The 22,148-nt window shown below is 32.8% G+C and overlaps 2 protein-coding genes and 1 long non-coding RNA gene across 5 annotated transcripts; 1 reads left to right on the top strand and 2 right to left on the bottom strand.

Moving 5' to 3' along the window:
• Positions 1-309: 309 nt before the first annotated feature.
• Spt6 (transcription elongation factor Spt6) lies at positions 310-7,524 on the bottom strand. Of its 3 annotated transcripts, XM_066740599.1 has the most exons (10): positions 7,077-7,523; positions 6,914-6,995; positions 6,600-6,799; positions 6,095-6,211; positions 6,000-6,017; positions 2,465-5,916; positions 1,869-2,385; positions 1,492-1,732; positions 904-1,351; positions 310-772 (listed from the first exon to the last, which is right to left on the bottom strand). In XM_066740599.1, exons 1-10 carry the CDS (start codon positions 7,113-7,115, stop codon positions 568-570), a joined length of 5,319 nt encoding a protein of 1,772 aa, XP_066596696.1. In that variant the 5' UTR covers positions 7,116-7,523; the 3' UTR covers positions 310-567. The 3 variants fall into 3 exon arrangements, with proteins under 3 accessions (XP_066596696.1, XP_066596698.1, XP_066596697.1); XM_066740601.1 differs by lacking the exon at positions 6,000-6,017 and having other exon boundaries at positions 1,501-1,732; positions 7,077-7,524; XM_066740600.1 differs by lacking the exon at positions 6,000-6,017.
• An 8,668-nt stretch (positions 7,525-16,192) lies between these two features.
• LOC136781772 (uncharacterized) lies at positions 16,193-16,732 on the top strand. Its single transcript, XR_010823992.1, has 3 exons — positions 16,193-16,405; positions 16,471-16,633; positions 16,721-16,732. It is a non-coding gene; the product is annotated as an uncharacterized lncRNA (long non-coding RNA).
• A 1,519-nt stretch (positions 16,733-18,251) lies between these two features.
• Positions 18,252-19,842, bottom strand: LOC136781798 (putative nuclease HARBI1). The gene is made up of 3 exons (XM_066740799.1): positions 19,704-19,842; positions 19,259-19,442; positions 18,252-19,053 (listed from the first exon to the last, which is right to left on the bottom strand). Exons 1-3 carry the CDS (start codon positions 19,840-19,842, stop codon positions 18,252-18,254), a joined length of 1,125 nt encoding a protein of 374 aa, XP_066596896.1.
• Positions 19,843-22,148: the final 2,306 nt, after the last annotated feature.

Here is a 22,148-nt window from a genome sequence, read left to right as displayed (position 1 = left end):
AAGAAAATCGCTGCTCCTTCTGAAGATCATAAATGATATTATTATTCATGCAATCAAGAGCAAAATTCCAGAATATAACTAATGAAAAGGGAGCAAATATATATATATACATACATATAACATTTCTGAGCAAAATTTCATTATTTTTTATGTTTATTTATTAATTGTATTATTCCACTTTTTTATGTTCGTACTATATAAAATAACTTTGAGAAAATATGCTCCGATAAATAACAATGTATTCGCGTTAAGCATACGTTCATCAAGGTAAATTTTTTACGATTAAAAAAAAACATTCTTCATCGTATGTAAGATTAAAATATTAACTTATTATTAATAAACTGATAAGTGACAAATGAAGTTTCACAGGCAATAAGTTTTGTACATCTGCCTCGTCCTCTTATTAAAGCCGACCTTTTCAATTGTTCGTGGACGTCTCATGATTGAGATTCGATGAGTATCGTGTAAAGGGTTGAAAAAACTGTTTGTAATGGATTACAGTTAGCAATATGATAATATGATATAATATAAGGAGAATAAACCTAATATGCACATAGAGCTGAGTTGTTAGCTCTCATCGTACAATGGAGTACCGTCCCCACTGAGAGACATACTCCGGGGACTAGAATTCGTATGCGGAGTTCCTCGTGGTGATTTGTAAGAAGAGGGAATGCGACTGGACGTCTGTCGACTTCGCGGAGTGGACCTCCCTGACGAATCATCATAACTACGTGGTGTCTTTCTCGATTCCTCATATCTTGGCGTACTGCCTCTGAAAATTTTAAAGATTTAATGAGATTTTAACCCTTTTGAAATTAATTCTTTACAGTTACAGCATCACAAATTTAATTCAAATTAGATTCCTACTAGCTGGAGATATTTAAAAACATTTATTTAGCTTACGAGACTCTTGGAGCGGGTTGCTTTAATCTTGCCCATGCTTCAGCTGCTTTTTTCCAGTCCATAGGATCTCCTGAGGGAGTGGACACAGGTGGAGTAGGTCTATGAGTTGGGGTAGACCTATGGTGAGTTGGAGTCATTGTAGGTTGCGCAGGGTGCATAAACGGTCCTTGATGTTGACTTGGCGTTTGTTGGCCATACCTAGGTGTTGGCTGACCATGATGAGGTGTATGATGTGGCGTTTGATAAGGTGTCATGAACGGGGTTTGTCCAGATGGTGTGTAAGGGGTATTAGGATATGTGTGTATTCCCCCGTAATTTGCTGCACCCGTTGCACCAGGTGTATGTGGTGGATAATGATGTGGAGTCTGACTTGCAACTTGAGATAACGAATGCAGCATATGGTGAGGAAGATTCTGAGCTACTCGCTGTATTGCTTCTTGATTCATTCCTAAAAATAATAAAAAGCACTTCAAAAAAAGATTTTTATTTACTTGAAGAATAAAGATAACTCTATAATGAAAGTGTAGAAAGTATACGAAAAAATCTATTTCAATGCATTTCATAATAAAGAGAAATTAAATAACGAACCACTCGCACCTCCTGGTGTAGTATTATAAGGAGTTCGCGAGGTCATGGCCCCACGAGGTGTGCTTGGTGTCGCCTGCCCTGGTACCGGATCTCTAAAATGTTCCTTGAACCATCTAAACAAATCACTAACCCTTCCGAACATTTGTCCCCTGAATCTGAAACCATCCGGGGAGACAGTAACGTACTCGTGACGACATCTCACTCTTGGTAAGTAGGATAGCAAAAACTTTCCAGGATAATTCTAAAATAAACGTCATTCATGGCAATACAATTCGGAATATATACGTAAAACAACAAAACTTAATAAAATCTAAAACTATAAGTTTGAATAAAAACATGCAAGAAATATAAGTGAAAGCAATATATGTGTATGTTACTTTGGCAGCTGAAATAATATAAGGAATTCCTCCGGGATTTTCCTTTTTCTGTTCCTTTAAAATTTCCTCAGCCTTGTCCTTGATACCTTCAACTTTTGGCTTATAATATTTAAAATCCAGTAGCTCCGAGGCATAGGCAGCCATAGGATTCACATGTCTGGCTATAATTTCATCCAGGTCCTCAAACTCTTCGCTACCGATCCACAAGCTCTGACCCAAAGAAAACGCGTTTTCCTTTCCCTCTTCCCTGACGTCTATATGCTGATAAATCTCATCCGTAACTTTCCAAGTTACTGTTAAATGGTCAGCACCTTTGCTGCTTGGCCTAACAATTGCCTCTCCTTGTTTCATTGTTTGCATAAGCTTCTCCGCTTCTGTAAAGCTTATATTGTGGAACGAAGGATGGACTATCACGCGTTTTACGTAAGTTTGTCTTTGCTTAATTTTCTTAGCCTCCTCTTCAACTTTCAAATCCGTCTGTTCAGCATCGGTATCATAGAATGGATCACGTTGGGGTCTGAAAAAATTACAGAAATTTTGAATTTGTTTATTATAATACTAATATAGTAATGCTAAAGAAATCGCATTATAATCACCTCCATTCGTGATTCTTGTCAGCCAAATCACTGCTCTTACTGGTGCATTCAACGCTAAATCGCTCAACTTCAATCTTAATGACTCTACAGTGGATAATCTGACCGACGCCGACTCTTTCTTCCGGATCGGCCACATGTCTATCAGATAAATTTTTAATGTGAATGTATCCGGAGATCCCGTTATCTAATCTTAATCTTACACCAGTAGCCTTTCCTGGACAAGAACCAGCATCAAAGTGATTCCACACTTCTGACAATTCAGGGAAATCATTTTTCAAACAGAAAGGACATTGCCATAGTCCAGTGTCCTCGTTTCTAACAGGATTTGCCTGATCTAATTGTTCACCTTGTGGTTTTCTGTGACTAATTCCAACGACTGTCGCCAGGACTAATTTGCCAATATAAAAGGTCTCTGGGGTTTCTTTGGTTAGAATATCGAATAACTTTTCTGCACTTGGCGATTGATAAGGTACGCGAAGATCCTTGTATCTGGAATTTAGCTCCGCCCTGATATCGTAAAGGGTGACGCACTTGTTGCCAAAACCTTGTCTCTCCAGTTCTTCCGCAAACGCATCAAGGTCAAGGTCTTTAAGACGTTCAGGAGATTCCAGAATTTCTTCTAGAGCTCCAGCAGGATTAGCATCCTCATCATCATACTCTAATGCATCAACTGCCATTTTTCTGGCCCACTCGTAAGTTTCTGGATGAACTCTGGAGCCATCCAATACCTCTACGTATGCTTCTGTGCTGTCACCCAAGCTATTTGTGTCTATCTTTATGAAACCAGCACAATTAATAAATACCTTAGGACCCATGTGGCATGCCGTCACCAGCTGTGTTCTGTTTTCCAGTCTCTGATTAGTTTGCTTAAGCATTTTTATCAAAGCCTGGCCTTTCCTAGGTCCCAAACCACAAACAAATTGAACCAGATTGCCCGAATAAGCTTGCTGAACTGCTTTGTTCACATCTACACCCACCTCGTTTACTCGGTTTACGAATTCTATGTATAAATTCTCCAGAAGCTCCTCCTTTGGCAATTGATCCTGCAAAGGATGATATTTTAAGCACAGGATCTCCTTGTCAGCCGTGCACAATTGGGAAAACTCCACCAAGGGATCCTGCAATCTTCTGGCTAGGGAAATTGCCTGGCGTAGCAGTTCTGGATAATCTCTGAATTCTGTTATACCTTTATTGCTGTTTGAATAAATTTTGGAGAACTCGTTATCCGAGATTTCTACTTTGATGTTGGGAAACTGTTCATCCTCAACTAAAGTTCTTATGCATTCGTTGATATCAGCAGCGATCATCATGGCTTCCCTAGATTCTCCTCCTATCACCACCACGTGTGGTTTCTTTGTGGCCAAGAAATTCCGTATAGCTAGCAAATCAGCTTCTTTCATATTTTTTTCATCCTCCCTGAAGCTGTTTTTACGTTTTAGAAGATGGGGTAACCTAAGGTAGTCGGTGCACTCACCATCTGGTGAAACCAAACAGGCAAAAGCTGCTTGAGAAAAATCTTGTAGGTAAGCCAGACCCATCACCCTAAGACCTTTACTCGTATCCCACTCTTCATCTTCCTCTTCGATAAATTCACAGCTGTAAGGTGCGACCTTTAGCCAATTGTACATTTTCCTACAACAGGCACGCATTATACATTCTTTTGCTTCGGTAATCAAATTAGTCCTCAGTTCTTTCTTCAATTGTGGTATCACCATCTTCGTCAATGCCATTTCCACACTCCCAACTCTAAGGGCATTCCAGTCCTGAACATTTTTACTAAACTCGTCCCTGTAATAGAGTTGCTTCATTTCATCTACGTAATTACTGCTAGTATTTCCTTCTATCACGTCGCTCAAGATCAAAGTCACGAGCTTGTCTTCCTCTGCAAGTATTAATTTGACGAACTGATCCCCTATCAAATCACGTACAGGTTTGTCTTTCAAGTATTTTAAAGCATACACTGGATGATTCTCGTCAATCTCCTTGATGCCTTTCTTCGTCGGTTTTACAGAAATTTTAGCGCGTTCCATATACATCTCTCTGACGGATTTTCTAACTAATGGCTCTCGTGCCAGTTGAATAGCTACCATCAATTGTGCGGCCTTGAGAACTTCATCAGCAGTTTTAAACTTTTGGCTCAAATAATCATTGGCGACGGTCAGAGGCTCCACTGGCTCCTGGTCTACCTCGTGTCGTTGATAATTATCACGAAGATTCTCAGCAAAGTGTTCTGGAGATAAACCAAATTTCTTTGCTAGACCATCCAAGCCTGCCTTCCTGCAAATGCTGTAAGGACCGCTTCTTACAGCTTGTTTTAAAACCTCATCAACTTCTTCTTCCTCTTTGTCAGCAATCTCTTCCTCAGGTGGAGGATCTTCACCATTCTCCTCAGCCTCAGCTATTTGCTGTTTCCTTTTCTGAATTCTTGCTTCTTTTCTCGCAGCTTTTTCCATTTTTCTTACTGATTCTTGCATGGCAGGTATTTCGTGACTATAGTATAACATAAAATGGTGATAGATATCGTTAAATTCTTCGCTAGTTTGAACGTTTTTTAGCCTTTCTATGTCGTCATCCTTGATGACTCTAACGCTATCTGTCAGTGGATCATCTGGATTTTTCATAATTTCGTCCAGCTGATAGTTTCGCATTTTTTCAAAGAGCTTTAAAAGATTATCTTTTCGTTGCCTTAATTGGCACCATTTTGCATCAAACTTGTAAACTTTCCAAAGATCGTTAATATTCAGTTCTGTTAACACGTACTCCTTTCTGTAAAATGAAATAAACGGAACTTCGAAATGTTGATTTCTCATAAAATCAAGAGCCTTCTTAATTTTCCCTATAGTCTGTAGGCCTTTCCTTGCTCGTTCCTTAGCCTCTGCATTGAGATGAGAATCTTGTACGGATATTGTAGGACGACAAAAAGCTTGCTTATAAATCCATTCTGCTTCAAGATCTAATTCATCAGATCCCTCAGGCACAGATGTTACAGGAATTGATCTGAGTTGCATTCTTTCGGGAATATCGGTATTCCTTATCTCATTGTCCATATCAGTAAAATGTCCACGTTTCAATTCACTTGGCTCGTAGATTTCAAAAATACTCTTTCTGCTAGTTTTCTTTTTCATTTGTTTCTTAGGACGTCTTGGTCTTTCAATATCTCCTTCCTCGTCCAAATATTCATCCTCTTCTTCTTCTTCCTCTTCCTCATAATCTTCTTCTCCATATTTGCCAAATTCGTCGTAATCGAAATCCACTCCAAAAATATCCTGGGCTTCTTGTAGTGCTGCGTCTGAAAATATTGGTTTCTTTTTCTTCCTTTTCTCAGTTATTGGTCTACCATCATCATCCACAATAAAATCATCTGCATCAGTATAATCTCCTTCACTCCCTTCTTCCTCAAAGGTATCAGCTGCTACTGGTCTGTGACTACGTTCACTTCTTCTTTCATCCTCCTGTAAAAGAGTATTTTTTAAATTTATGGATTCACAAATATTCTTATATTGATTACAATTTGTTTTCTTATCAAATAACATACCATGGCAGCATCCCTCTCCTAAGAAGCATGAATATACTCAAAGTCATGAGTATTAAGAAGTAAATATAATTAACTTATAACTATTTAAAACTTACATCCCCAGATCCTTCAAATAGTTCATTCGCAATTGCATCCCGCTCATCCTCAGCATCCTTTTCCTGTTCCTCCTCAGACTCCTCATCCTGTATTCTTCTGAGCCGTTTAAAACGTTTCTGAAAGAAGAAGAAATATGGATAATTTGATATTAAAATGTATAGATTTTGTAGTATATTTCTTTTCCTACTAATATTGTGTGATATTTAAAATATATTATTAAGGACATACTTCCAGGTATATAGATATATCTAAAGCTCAAGAAGGTTCTTATAGTTTCTGAGATATATGAAACTAAAGCTAACATTGCAGTAATTTCCTCTAACCTAGAATTTCAAATAATCATAAATTTTGAGCTAAAAAAAATCTAAGTTAAAACAAACCTTTAATTCTGTTTTGTTATATTAAGATCTACTTATTTGTGAAGTTTAAAAAATATCTGGTCTGTTTTATTCTTATGACCCCAACTATATTAAGTCTAATTAGAAAAGCTAGGATATTTCATACTCTTTCCAATTTAACACCAAGATTCTCTTCCAGAAGATCGTAATCCTCATCTTCCAAACGGTCATCATCATAATCTTCATCATCACTTTTCTTCCGTTTTTTGGAACCACCAGAAGCATCGCTGTCTTCACCTTCACTCTCTTCTATAGGATTGTCATCAATCAAATCCTTCAATTCCTCACGAATCTTCTCTTCATCATCTGTAAAGAGCAAAAACATCAAATCAGGTTATAGGTTGATATACTGGAAATAAAACAACCTAAATATGTAAGTATTTTTGATTACTAACACGAATTATGAAAGCTTTCACTCACCTTCTTCTTCCTCGTCACTTTCCTCCACAGTTTTCATCTTTTTGAGTTTCTTTTTCTCATTATGATCTAACTCTTCCTCCTCCTAAGAAAATAATACCAAGGTTAAATAAGGATATGGGTATTACACCGACCACAAGCTATTGCACTTAATCTATTAACTTACATCACTTTCTTCGGCTTCCGAATCCAAAAAGTCTGCCATAATTCTATTTTACGGTTTCTTTTACAGAAACCGGGAGCTTTTGTAGCTTGAATTTATAGGTTCGGTCGGCTCGGTCTTTATAGACAAAGCAAGCAGTAAGCGGAGAGAGTTCGGGATCCCTCAAGCCCTCTGTAGCCAATATTACGGACAGAAAAACGAGGGAGAATTGTCCAGCGCTATTTTTCAACCGCGATTTCAATGTTCTTGGGCTTGTTGGAATCGTTAAGACTCGCACTTTGTCATAAATAAAGCCGTATTTTCCAAAAAACATGAAAAAAATAAAATTATTTAAAAATTCGCATTAATTTTATTTAAACGCAAAACAAATCGAAAAATCGAGCTTCTTTATGACGAGGTGCCAGACCTCTAACGATTCCAACATCAACAAGCCCAAAAACATTGAAATCGGTTGAGAAATAGAGCCGTACCATTGTCCCGCGTTTTTGAGGTGGATGAAAAGCAAAAATTTTTAGGAAGAAAGCTAGGCTTCCACCAAGAGCTGAGTTCGGAATTAAACTCTTTTCACTCCGACGGAGCTTTCCCTAGAATTCCCTATTCACTCCGTCTAGTAATTCTGTAGTTGAGTTCGGAATTAAACTCTTTTCACTCCGACGGAGCTTTCCCTAGAATTCCCTATTCACTCCGTCTAGTAATTCTGTGTCCGGGACAAGGTTGCCAAGTGTAGTACTTTCGGTACTACCGTAGTACCCAAAAGCGACATATCCTATAGCGTAGTACTATTTTGGGTACTACGCTATAGTCGCTGCTGATACTACTGGTCGGCGGAAATACGTCAGAGGGTAGAGACTGTAGAGGGACCGCAATATAGATATTTCTAATTACTAATTTCAAAATACATAATGCATGGTCCGTGAGCCAAGACAAATGTTAGTATATACATACCACAAGTTATAAAGTAATATAAAGACCCACAAAAAACAAGCTTTGCTTGTAAAAAAAGGACGGCAAGTACATAAGTCGTATCTAGTATGATTAATATATAGTAATATAAAATATTTTAATTAAAAAAAAGTAGTGAAATCCAAATGTTAGGCAAGTATAAATTTTTTCCATGGCGAAAATTGAAATTTAGAAAAAAGTAAATAGTAATACAAAAATTACTTGCCAGGCCCGTTGTATGCAATCGTATTAAATAGCCACATTTTTAACTTACGAGAAGCAATGCTTATATTGCAAGATAGCAACTTACACATGAATATTACGGGCCCGGCAAGTAATTTTTGTATTACTATTTACTTTTTTCTAAATTTCAATTTTCGCCATGGAAAAAATTTATACTTGCCTAACATTTGGATTTCACTACTTTTTTTTAATTAAAATATTTTATATTACTATATATTAATCATACTAGATACGACTTATGTACTTGCCGTCCTTTTTTTACAAGCAAAGCTTGTTTTTTGTGGGATCTTATAACGTTTTGTAAGAATATAGGAATTAAAACTAAAAATTCTTTTAACTAATTCAATCTAATAAAACATTTTCCAATGTTCTCATCGTTCCATAATGTAAAGCTTCAATTCGAGATATTAATTTATTAATCTATTAAATATAATACAAAATATTACAATGATGAGTTCTTATCATAATTACACTTTTAGAGGCATTTAACATAGGATTCAATGACTGTTTGAGTTATATTTTCAACATCATATACCCAATATCACATTAAAGCCTTTCGCTTTCAAAAATTTGTTTCTAAATTTACCTTTAAATCCACTTTTTTCTTAGGTGTTACTCTCACTATCATCTTTGCATTATGGCTCTTTCCCTGGTAAACTAGTGACATTTATATATTCTTTTCATTAATATAAACTGTAAAATATATACCAGTTAATGCAATGGAAGTCTATGTTTTTTAGGTATACTGCTTTCAGTTTCTTGAAGTTACACAATGTATGTTCTATTACATGTGAAATATTGAAATTATGAATTCCTTTCATATTTACACATTTACATGATTTTATTATAATTTTCATCAACTATGTTATTTCTAATTCCAAAGTTGTATGCCCAAAATCACCTGCAGGCACTTCACTCTCAAGGATTTTCTTATAAATTAACTCATATTTATCCATCACTTTTTTAGCTGTTAACCTCAACATCAACTTTGAATTATGGCACTTTCTCCAGCACACTAATGCCATTTATATTTTCCCTTCATTAGTATAAACTAGGAAATACACCAATTTATACAATGGATGCCTCTCTTTATTAAATATACAGCTTTCAGTTTCCTAATTTTATTCACCATATGCCTGATCACATGTAAAATATTGCAATCATGAATTCTTTTCATATTTACACATCTACATAAATTTATTATAATTTTCATCAACTATGTGATTTCTAATTCCAAAGTTGTATGCCTAAAATCACCTGCAAGCACTTCACTCTTAAGGATTTTCTTATAAATTAGCTCATATTTATCCATCATTTTCTTAGCTGTTACCGTCAATATCAACTTTGAATTATGGCACTTTCTCCAGCACACTAGTACCATTTATATTTTCCTTTCATTTATATAAACTAGGAAATACACCAATTTATACAATGGAAGCCACTCTTTTGTGGATATACTGCTTTCAGTTTCGCAAAGTTATTCACTGTAAATTCTATTGCATGGAAAATATTAATATGATGACTTCTTTTCATTGTTTCATTTCTAGATGACGTTATCATTAAAATTATGATTTAATTGACTTATATATTTCAAAGGGTTTATGCCCAAAATCACCTGCAAGCCTTTCGCTATTAAAAATTGGCTTCCAAATTAATTTTTTAATTTCTCTACCTTTTTCCTTAGGTTTAACTCTCAACATTAACTTTGCATTATGGCTCTTTCTATGGTAAACTGGAATCATTTCTGACTTCTTGTATTAAATATTACAGCTTAACCCTGCACAATGACACAATAAACATGTTATTGTAAATCAATCTGAAATAAAATCTCACTAAGTACCAAAAGATATATTACATATTATATTATAAAAATCAATGTTATTCTTATAAAAAATTAAATTTGAATAATTTTTTTGGTAATAATAATAATTTCTTTCTATTCTGATTGGGGAAGCGTAGGTAAATATATGGTTTTAATACTTTTTTATATTATAATTGAATATTAAATAACGATTAGAAAATATTTATCTGCTTTTCTTTAATCGTAGTAATAAGAAAGATTTATTGTCTCATGGAAAATTGTTTCTATATATGATATAACCTATCGGACAGTTGAAATCCATATGAGTTTAAAGAAAAGAAAAATTTAAACATGAAATTTGTTATTGATTTCCATACCTGGATGTTTAGCATATGTTCAAACCTCATCCTTCTCTGTTTCATTTACAACCTTTGTTAATCTGCATTCTCCAATGACAGGGTATTTCCAAGAATTGTTATAGCATTTGGCACTGGTTGGCATCAAACTGCAAACTATGAAATAATGCCTATATATAACTTTGTTTTAATTAAACAAATTCTTTTTACAATGTACTTACTTTACATGAAAATGTTTATGTTTATAGCTATTGAGACACTACCGTGTGTCTTAATTATGAGTGAATGTAACAAGATTATCCTTATCTGTTTTATCTGCAATAACCTTTGAAGTACATCTGGAAAGAGAGACTCAACAAAGTAATTGTTATATTTTAATACATGCTTGAGCTGAATTAAAAAATAAATAAATAAACAATTAATTTTTAATTACATACATTTTAAGCGGTTGAATGAGTTACACATACTTTACCATGTGATAATGAACAATTGGCTTATCTTTTTCTTTCGCTAGTAAATTGACATATCATTGAGTCATCAACAGTTAATCACATTTCAAACTACTGTTTCCATTGCTCAACCAGTACTCCGTAGTTGCATTAAACCAAAGCTCTGTTTTCCAGCAACACATGGCAGCACTATCTTCATTATCTATTTTATTATAAAAAGTAGTAATATCCACTGGAACTGTAACTGATTCCTCTTTAACTATGGTAGTACTTTTTGGTGCTTGCATTTTTCCAAGAATTGTTATAGCATTTGGCACTGGTCTGGCATCAAATTGCAAACTATGAAAGGATACCTTGTATATAACTTTGCTTTAATTAAACTAATTTTTTTCACAATGTACTTACTTTTCTTAAAAACGTTTATGTTAATTGTTGTTGAAACACTACCATGTGTGTTGGTTATGAGTGAACGTAACAACCTCATCCTTCTGTTTCATTTACAATTTTCGTTAATCTACATTCTTCAATAACAGGGTATTTCCAAGAATTGTTAGAGCATTTGGCACTGGTATGACTTCAAATCAGAGGTGCATACAAGGAAAATATTTTATTTATAACCTGAAATAAAATCCCACAAAGTACCACAAAATATTAAATTTTAATATATTTTACAATGTTGTGTTACTTATCTGATTCTCCATCAGACTCCTTCATGTATTTATTCCTTTAGTTTAATTATCTACACTTTGAATTATATCACACTATTTTTATCCTAATACAGAGTAATTTTGATTTTGACCTTATTGACAGTTCTATCGAAATCGATCGAAATTAGGGTTATGCCGGTATTGAATATAGCAGTTGAATATAGCAGCCAACTTCAGCCCGAGACATACAGAAGCGGTCAACTTCAGCCCGAGACATACAGATCAGCCCGAGACATACAGAAAGGAAGGAGAAGAATTTCAACTTCGGCATATATATAGCTAACAGAGTATGAGATCTCTGGATTGCGTGAACCGATTTTAATGTTTATGGGCTCAAATGAAAGCTCGTTCAAAACCATTTTAAGAAAAGCTTTGCTTAAATCATGATAGTGGATTATTCACAAAGAAAAATCGGTTTGAAAATTAGGACAGCCAAACTTGCTGTATAAGAGAGTAGTGCCTCGACGGCCGTATATACATGTTATTATCTACTTTTTTCTGTACTTGCCGTCGAGACACTACCGTGTCTCTTGAAATAAAGTGACAGTTTTAGGGCCGGTTTTTCCACCTATTGGTAAAATTTATCTGCTTGGTAAAATTTACAAACTGTAGTAAATTCTATTCAATTTCAAGCTTTACCAAACGGATAAATTTATCCAGACGTTTGCCAATAGGTGGAACAACCGGCCCTTAATCTTACTGACAGCTGATATACTGATGGTATAAGTGAATAAATAAAGTGACGAAATTTGTAAAATGTACATAAAAATAATTTTTAAAATTATATAAAGGACTGAACATTTTAGATAAGTATAACAATAAATTTTATAATATAAAATGTAAGATATAAATATTTTGTGGTACTTTGTGGGATTTTATTTCAGATTAAATTATAGTAATGTGTTTACTATGTCACTGTGCTGAGAATGGAGCTATGCAGATTTTCAAAATTAAAATAAAGGAATAGACTAAACATAATGTGGTTATTGTGTCATCGTTGAGATTCAAACTATGTTAATTGAGACGGATAATAAAATAAACGAGTGAAAAAACTGGGTAAATACAATAATAAATAAAGAAGCTGACAAATTAGATATATAATATAAAATGTAAGATATTTTATAGTACTTTCTGGGATTTTATTTCAGATTAAATTATAATAATGTGTTTACTATGTCACTACTGAGGATGGAGCTATGTGGATTGAACATTAAAATGAAAGGAATAGATTCACCATATTATGGTTACTGTGTCATCGCTGAGGATCAAACTGTGTTAATTGAGATGAATATTAAAATAAACAAGTCAACACAATGGGTAAGTACGATACAAATAAAGAAGCTGACAGATTACATTTGTAATTTCAAATGTAAGATTTTATATAGTACTTTTTGGGATTTTGTTTCAGATTAAATTATTGTAAAGTGTTTACTATGTCAATGCTGAGAATGGAGCTATGTGGATTGAACATTAAAACAAAAGGAATAGATTCACCATAATGTTGTTTCTGTTTCATCGCTGATGAGGATCAAACTGTGTTAATTGAGACAGACATTAAAATAAATGAGTCAGCAATTTGGGTAAATACAATAATAAATAAAGAAAATGACATAATAGATATATAATATAAAATGTAAGATGTTTTATAGTACTTTGTGGGATTTTGTTTCAGATTAAATTATAGTAATGTACGTGTGTTTACTGTATCACTGCTGAGGATGAAGCTATGTGGATCGAACATTAAAAAAAGAATAGATTGACCATAATGTGGTTACTGTGTCATCGCTGAGGATCAAACTGTGATAATTGAGATGAATATTAAAACAATGAAGCTGACAGATTAGATATATAATATAACATGTAAGATATTTTACAGTACTTTGTGGGATTTTATTTAAAGTTAATATATGTAAAATAAAATTTTTGTTTTCTTTTTACAATTGTATCTATATTAATTACTATATGTTGCAAACTCTTAAAATTAAGCCTCTGCTTTTATTAGCAAACTAATAGTTCCACACGGCAGTGATGCCAGAATCAAGCTTTTAGCAACAAAAATGAAGATAAGCGCTAGCAAGCAGCAGTATAGAAAATTTAAAGGGAAGCGGTACAAACACAACTATGCCTGGAGAGCATAGGTGTGATTTGGACTTCAGGCAACATTGGCTTTAGAAGAAGAGCGACTACCGCTAACCGTGACATTTTTACGTGTCATCCGTGTGATGTGGTCCTACGTTTACCTAAAAACTCAAAGCAAATAAAAATGCTTTTCCTAAATTGATTTTTAATTTTGATAAAATGGTCAAATGTAGCCATTAATTAATTAGATTTGGTAATAAATACAGAAAATGCGTTTTATTATAACAAATGAGTTGAGGTAAAATAAACTCAATGTTTTTATATTAATCTGTTAACAAATGCATTTTTTTATTTATTATTGAGTCCAATAAATTAATGGTTATTAAAAAAAAATCCTTGTAATGAAAAAAAAAATTAAAAAATTTTAAACTTCACCATGACTCGAACACGAGCCCACCGCATCATAAACGGCACCCTTACCGCCTGCGCTACAGCGCTCACTTGATGTACCAAGAGCAAAACAGCCTTTTAAAGACTGACTACAATTATTTCTCTAACTCGTCATAAACGATCAAGAATTAGCTGCAATAATAAATACATTTATCTCCACAGCATTATTGCACTAAATTTATTATGTTTTTAATTTGAAGCATATATTTTACATGAAGATACGATACTTTAAGGGTGTTCATGCAATACTCTAAATACAAAACTATTCATATGCTCGTTTATCATAGTTATTCGACTACATATAACAAATATTATAATATTACTTAATTAATTTATGATAGTTGAGCATATGAATAGTTTTTATATAAAGTACTGAATGGTTACCCTTAAATTAACATATCTTCATGCAAAATGTATGCTTCAAATTAAAAACAATAAATTTAATACAATAATGCTATGTAGATAAATGTATTTATTATTACAGCTAATTCTTGATCGTTTATGACGAGTTAGTGAAAGAATTGTAGTCAGTCTTTAAAAGGCTGTTTTGCTCTTGGTACATCAGGTGAGCGCTGTAGCGCAGGCGGTAAGGTTGCCGTTTGTCATGCGGTGGGCTCGTGTTCGAGTCTTGGTGAAGATTAAAATTTTTTCATTTTTTTTTTCATTACAAGGAATTTTTTTTTTAATAACCATTAATTTATTGGACTCAATAATAAATAAAAAAATGCATTTGTTAACAGATTAATATAAAAACATTGAGTTTATTTTACCTCAACTCATTTGTTATAATAAAACGCATTTTTTGTATTTATTACCAAATCTAATTAATTAATGGCTACATTTGACCATTTTATCAAAATTAAAAATCAATTTAGGAAAAGCATTTTTATTTTATTTATTCACTTATACCATAAGTACATCAGCTGTCAGATAGATCAAAGCTGTCACTACTCCTTATTTCTTTTATTACACTTTATTTTTCCGTATACTAACATTTGTCTTCGTTCACGCCGTTCACGGTGACAGGCTGTGAATATACTATATATAATTTTTGATATATTACGTTCTGCATTTAAGATGGCTACTGATGTATTTCCGCTGGCAGTATACTTTGTGCAGTCTTCATTCCTTATATCAAAATTCACTTACTATAGAGCGTAGTACTATTCAAGATGGCGGACTTGGCAACCTTGGTCCGGGAGCAAGTTAGAGAGTGAATAGGGAATATGGAAGAGCTGTGATAGCTAATTGCTATTCTATCCCCACTTCTAAAAGGAAAATAGGGGTAAGGATAAATAAGAAATATTAGCACTAATTGGGAGCTCCGTCTGACTTGTTTAAGCGGGAAAGAAGCAAAATTGACAAATGTTGGTTTCATTATTTTGGAATTAAATTTCAAACGTTTGTTTATATAAATCTAAGGGCCTGATAAAGTAAGTGAAATAAAATTTAAAATAATACAATATCGTGTATAGTTAAAAAATTAATCTTTTATTTCTTTTTAACAGTTGTTATGAATAATGAATTTAGTTCGTGTAGACTCTACCAATTTTAATTTAATTTATTTTGATAAAATAAAAATGGATGTCCTACTGCAAGAAAAAAGTAGTGAGTAGTTTATAAAATTATATTAAAAATATATGGAGGGATAAAGTTGCTACTGGAATTTTTCATTTTTGCTGTACTACTAAATTATTGCAATTAATTGAAAGAAGACAGTTATCAAAATAAATTAAATTAAAATTGGTAGAGTCTACACGAACTAAATTCATTATTCATAACAACTGTTAAAAAGAAATAAAAGATTAATTTTTTAACTATACACGATATTGTATTATTTTAAATTTTATTTCACTTACTTTATCAGGCCCTTAGATTTATATAAACAAACGTTTGAAATTTAATTCCAAAATAATGAAACCAACATTTGTCAATTTTGCTTCTTTCCCGCTTAAACTAGTCAGACGGAGCTCCCAATTAGTGCCAATATTTCTTATTTATCCTTACTCCTATTTTCCTTTTAGAAGTGGGGATAGAATAGCAATTAGCTAGCTATCACAGCTCTTCCATATTCCCTATTCACTCTCTAACTTGCTCCCGGACACAGAATTACTAGACGGAGTGAATAGGGAATTCTAGGGAAAGCTCCGTCGGAGTGAAAAGAGTTTAATTCCGAACTCAACTACAGAATTACTAGACGGAGTGAATAGGGAATTCTAGGGAAAGCTCCGTCGGAGTGAAAAGAGTTTAATTCCGAACTCAACTGTTGCCAAGTCCGCCATCTTGAATAGTACTACGCTCTATAGTAAGTGAATTTTGGGCCGTTTACGAGCGGTGATCTAGACTCTAAATTTCGACAAATTATCGCAGTCATGCAAACTTAGCTCACAACCCAGTAAAAAATTCCCTAGTTTAATCTATTTCTTTCCGTGGATGATATCTGGATCTGGATCTTTTGGATAGGAATATTAGGAAGGTGACCAAGTGGAAACGTCAAGATTTAAATTATTTTAAAATAACCGTGGGCTAATTGGTAAGTAATTGTATATATATTAAATAATTATTAACTGTTTACTTAATTTATATGTTATAATGTAAGGGCTTATTTTTTTTGTTTTAGGTTTATGAATTATTGACATTTTTAAATATGTCTGTTGAAGAAAATGAGGATGTTCTTGTAGAAGGGCTGGGTATTTACGTACTAATATTAAAATAATTAAAAATTTAATTTATTTGCATGTGAATAAATATATACATTTGGTCTTGATTGTATATAGATTTCTCAAAATTTCATTGGAATTATAATGCAACCAAGTTACTGTTAGATGAAGTTCGAAAAAGGTGGAAAGATTTAAATGAGAAAAAAGTATTAACAAAATACATATGGAAAGATATTTCATCAAGTTTTATTGCCAGTGGGTATTCAATAACTGATGAGCAGTGTTGTACAAAATGGAAGAACTTAAAAAAAAAATACAAAACCATAAAGGACAATAATAACCAAACTGGAGCTGTTCGTCAAAGCTGGATATTCTTTGATGAAATTGACAATATTTTAGGTGCTATGCCTGAAATGCGGCCTATATCTTTAGCATCTAGCACCGAAGGCTTTAGGGTTTTAAATGAGAGAAATGAATTTAAAGAAAGTGTAAGCAATTGCTGTAAGGAACCCTTAGTCAGAAATGTCAATAAACGTGATACAAAAAGAAAAATAAGTTTAACAGATATTTTTATACAACGCGAAAAGCACCACAAAGAGAACATAGAGATGAAAAAAAAAATCCTTAAACTTATAGAAAACAATAAATCACATGAACTGCTGAAGAACTGATTGAAAGAGATATACAATATTACAAAAAGTTTTTTCTCAGTCTTTAATTATTTTGTGTATTATGGAAATTCTATGACTTGTTTAACTCTTGTTTTGTCTTTAAAATACAATTTTTATTTTTGTAATGTTTAACAAGCTGCCTTACTGAATGACTTTTTCAACTATTTTATTATATATTTTATAATAACCAAATATTTGCAGAAATCTAGGCTGTTATAGTCCAAATTAATTTAGCTAAAGAGTTATTTAAGGGTAGTGATTAAGGAGTGTAGCCATGTAAAGGTAAATTGAAATACAATTCAGCATTATTGCTCTTATAATTATATTTTGAATTAATATAGTGATTTTTGCAGTAGTAAAGCATCCATCTCACTAAGCACTGTCAACGTTATTTGAGGTTAACTGCACCATGTATTTAATATGTTGTATATTTATGCGTAATAAGGATTAATCACTGTCTGCCAGGCATCGATACAATTATTCATTTGCATTCAGCACTTTCACACAGCTTACGTAGAAGTTCTCTACAAAAATTGGTGAAAAAGTTAAGTACAAGATCAATTGTATCTTGGGTAAAATTTTCATCTCATTACTGCAAAGTCATTTACGTATCAATGTAAAACTCAATAAGTTTGTTTGATAAACCTAATTTTTGTTTAATATTTGGCAGAACATTCTAAAATACAGGTATTGTGACATGAAATTACTCTGTTTATGTATGGTATTAATAGCATTTTAATACTGTAAAATAATACTGTATAATAATGGAATTTATTATAGTTAAAAAGCATCAATATAAATTGTAGGAAATAAATGCAGATTATGTATTTATTAGATTAGCAATAATGTCTCTTTTTTCCTCTCCAGTTGAAAATGTATTGTCATCTAACTCATATATATTGCCATCATAGTCATTCTCTTCATCAACAACAATTACATTATCGTCAAATGACTCTTCTTCGTTGTCAATGCAAATATTATGTAGCACACAACACGCTGAAACTATAAGGGGAATCATATCTACATTGTACATGTAAATATATTTCAATTTTCTCCATCTACATTTTAATAGACCAAAAGTTCGCTCTATTATCATTCTAGTAGCACTTAATTTTCTATTATAATTAGTTTTAACCAAACTTAGGTGGCCGTTATCCTTGTACGGTGTAAGTAAAAATTTTGATAAAGGATAAGCTGAATCCCCAAGTAAATGTGTATTCCTTGGAAAATATTGCTGGCTGTTATTATCCATCAGTGTTTTAATATGACTATTCTGCCAAATTCGAGCATCATGGACGCTACCGCAATACCCGACAAACACATCTATAAATTTTCTATTATAATCACAGATCCCTTGTAAAACTAATGAATGAAAACCTTTGCGGTTGACATAACTATTGGGATTTTCAACAGGAGTGCTTATAGGGATATGACATCCATCAATAACCCCCACAACACCTGGAAAATTACTTATTCCTGCAAAGGTATTAGCATTTTGCATTAACTGATAATATCCTGGCCATTTAATATGCTCTTTAATATGATTTTGAAGTACATATGATACATTGATAACACATTTCCAAATAGTATCCTTACTTAAGCCAAATCTGTCAGAAACAGATCTAAAACAGAAGAAATAATTTTTTAAATGTTATTACATCTGTGTAAAATTTAATAATTATATATAAACACATATATACTATATGCTCTCAGCATTTAAACTTTGAAAAGGTAAAACAACTTAATAAACAATGATTATGTTGCATAATACTACTATTTATTTGTATATGAAAATAAATGGACCAAATCATAAAAACAATAGTTTACCTATAAACTTCTTGATTTCCTAGTATCCATAATGTTACAGTAAGTTGTTTGCATGGCTGTACTTTAGGGCTATTTGCTTGTCGTAGGAAACATGGACCAAATTTCTGAATTAGGAGCTCAAAAGTAGGTTTTGAAAGGCGAAAATGTGATTTAAAATCTAGAAAGAACATTATTATACTCTGGCCTATATTGATTTTATTTTTAAAAAATTGATAATAAGGATGTTTTAGACAATGAAGTTTCTCTATTTTTAATCTCCGAAGCAATTAATGAAAGTCAAAATACATAAAATTATATATATAGTCTATAAAACAAAAGGTAGTTTCATTGCATATTAAAAAATAATGAAAGTATTTATAAATTACAAATATTTTATTGTTTAGAGCAGTATTCAAAAATCATATAAAATACATATATCCATTATGAAAATAAAGTATTATATTACCTGACAAAGAATAATTACATACAACAGTTTCATAATAACTATTAATTCTAAGATGCTGTTCCCTGTTTAGAACGAGAAATTCATCAGTTGAATCATCTTCATCAGAAAGTAATATGTCGTACATATTTGACAAATCCATTATGAAGTGTTCTGTAAAATATTATTTTCATTATTAATGCTACTTAATAAATAATTGATTATGAAAGTACATACATTTAATGAAACAATTTACGTAATGTAATTTTATTCTAAAGTCGGAAAATCCACTAAAAATTTCTGACTGTATAAATATTTCTAAAAACAAGAAGTATTTCAAATTTGTTGATTTTAATTTTCAAAAATGCATATGATTCAGTTAACCTAAAACAAGAAATTGCGCCTTGGATTATTATAATAAATAAATTAATATTGAGCAAATAAGATAATTTACTATACAGACACTACCTGTCAATTAGCTGTCTGTTAGTTTAAATGATTTAAATCCTGACGTTCGCACAATCCTTTCCCCTTCATCACTAATTCAATCCAGATCCAGATTATCTTCCACGGAAAGATATGGACAAAACTAGGGAATTTTTTCGGCTGTTTTAGAAGAGGTTGCATGACTGTGACAATTTTTCGGGATTTAAAATCTAGATCACCGCTCGTAAACGGCCAAGGAATGCAGACTGCACCAAGCGAGCGCCGAGCAGCATATGCCGGCGGGAGTGAAGCAAGGTGGTGGGGGAAAATGGCTGGCCGCCATCTACGATTGTTGATATATATAGCACATAATAACGTATATATATCATATATATATGTTATATTCTAGATTCCACAATCCCGTGAACCAAACCAAACCATTCCATTGTGGACTCAACAATCCCGTGACCGAAGACAAAACCATTCATTAACGTGCGATATCAGCGACATCGTATTTGTTAAAATATCTTCGAAATAGACAGAACTAAACCGCGGGAGAAAAACGGAACGATGAAACAATTTAAACTTCCAAACCTTTTTCCTACTTTGATTCCGGTGTATGTGCATCCCAGTTGCCGCCAATTGTTAATTATTTATAATTATTTCATTTTCTGATCTGCAATTTGAAACATTCAAATGTAACAATGTACAGTATTTCATATTTAATCTTTAAAAATAAAAATGGAAAAATATACTTCACTTACTTTTACCAGAGATGAAACGGGAGATTGCTCATGCGAGGTCCCGAGGCAATCCCTACCGGTAGGCGGCGCTGGTGTTGGCAAACGCGTGTCTCAGGTCCATCTAACCACTAACGCCATCTATCGGAAGAGACCACGAAGCACGAGCGTTAAGCTTAGAATAGGGTAAAACATATATGCATTGTTGCCAGAAAGCGGAATAAAGAGAGAGCGGAGATATTTTCTCGGACCTCTCTGTCTTTCTCGCTGTTAGCTTCTAGCAGAAGAGTCGAGGCAAAATCTTTCCGTTTCGCTTTGCCGAAAATCTACCAATATTCGATGTCATTTATATTTGCAGGCCAATGCCTTTATACATGATTTTTTCAGCATATTTATTTATCAGCATTGATTTATTTAAATCAATAATAAATTAAGGAAATGCGTATTTGATATATAATAATTATTTTAACTATAATTTCATCGTTATATTTCGCTTATTTCCGTAAAATCTGAATTTCTTTAGTTTATTATTGATTATTGTAAGTCAATGGCCATTAAAAAAAATTTAATCTTAAAAAAAAAAAGAAAAGTACCGTTCAGGAATCGAACCCGGACCCACAAATCGCCACGCTATTACCTTACCGCCTAGACCACGAGGCTTCTTCAGTGCACCGTAAACAGATAGTCTTTTTAAGGGCTTGAAATCTTCTTTTAAACCATATAAATAAATGAGCAACCGACAGCTTTATTCATTATTATTCTGTCATAATGGTACACAAATTAAGGAATAATTATATTTTGAATAGTTTTCAAAAGCTTTTCCAATAGCCAAGAACGAAGATAAATAATCAACGCTCGCAGTTTCCGTTCTTGGTTATTGGAAAAGCTTTTGAAAATCTACATTATATAATTATTCTTTAATTTGTGTACCATTATGATAGAATAATAATGAATAAAGATGTCGGTTCTTCGTTTATTTATATGGTTCAATAGAAGATTTCAAGCCCTTAAAAAGACTATCTGTTTACGGTGCACTGAAGAAGCCTCGTGGTCTAAGAGGTAAGGTAATCGCGTGGCGATTCGTGGGTCCGGGTTCGATTCCTGATCGGTACTTTTCTTTTTTTTTTAAGATTAAATTTTTTTAAATTGCCATTGACTTACAATAATCAATAATAAACTAAAGAAATGCAGATTTTACGGAAATAGGCGAAATATAACGATGAAATTATAGTTAAAATAATTATTATATATCAAATACGCATTTCCTTAATTTATTATTGATTTAAATAAGTCAATGCTGATA

The sequence above is a fragment of the Prorops nasuta genome, unplaced genomic scaffold, assembly GCF_024137725.1.
Source record: "Prorops nasuta isolate Cenicafe-Biocafe unplaced genomic scaffold, Cenicafe_Pnas_1.2 PNAS00024, whole genome shotgun sequence".
NCBI lineage: Eukaryota > Metazoa > Arthropoda > Insecta > Hymenoptera > Bethylidae > Prorops > Prorops nasuta.
The sequence above is the reverse complement of the archived record's forward strand: the minus strand, read 5'-3'. Positions and strand labels throughout refer to the sequence as shown.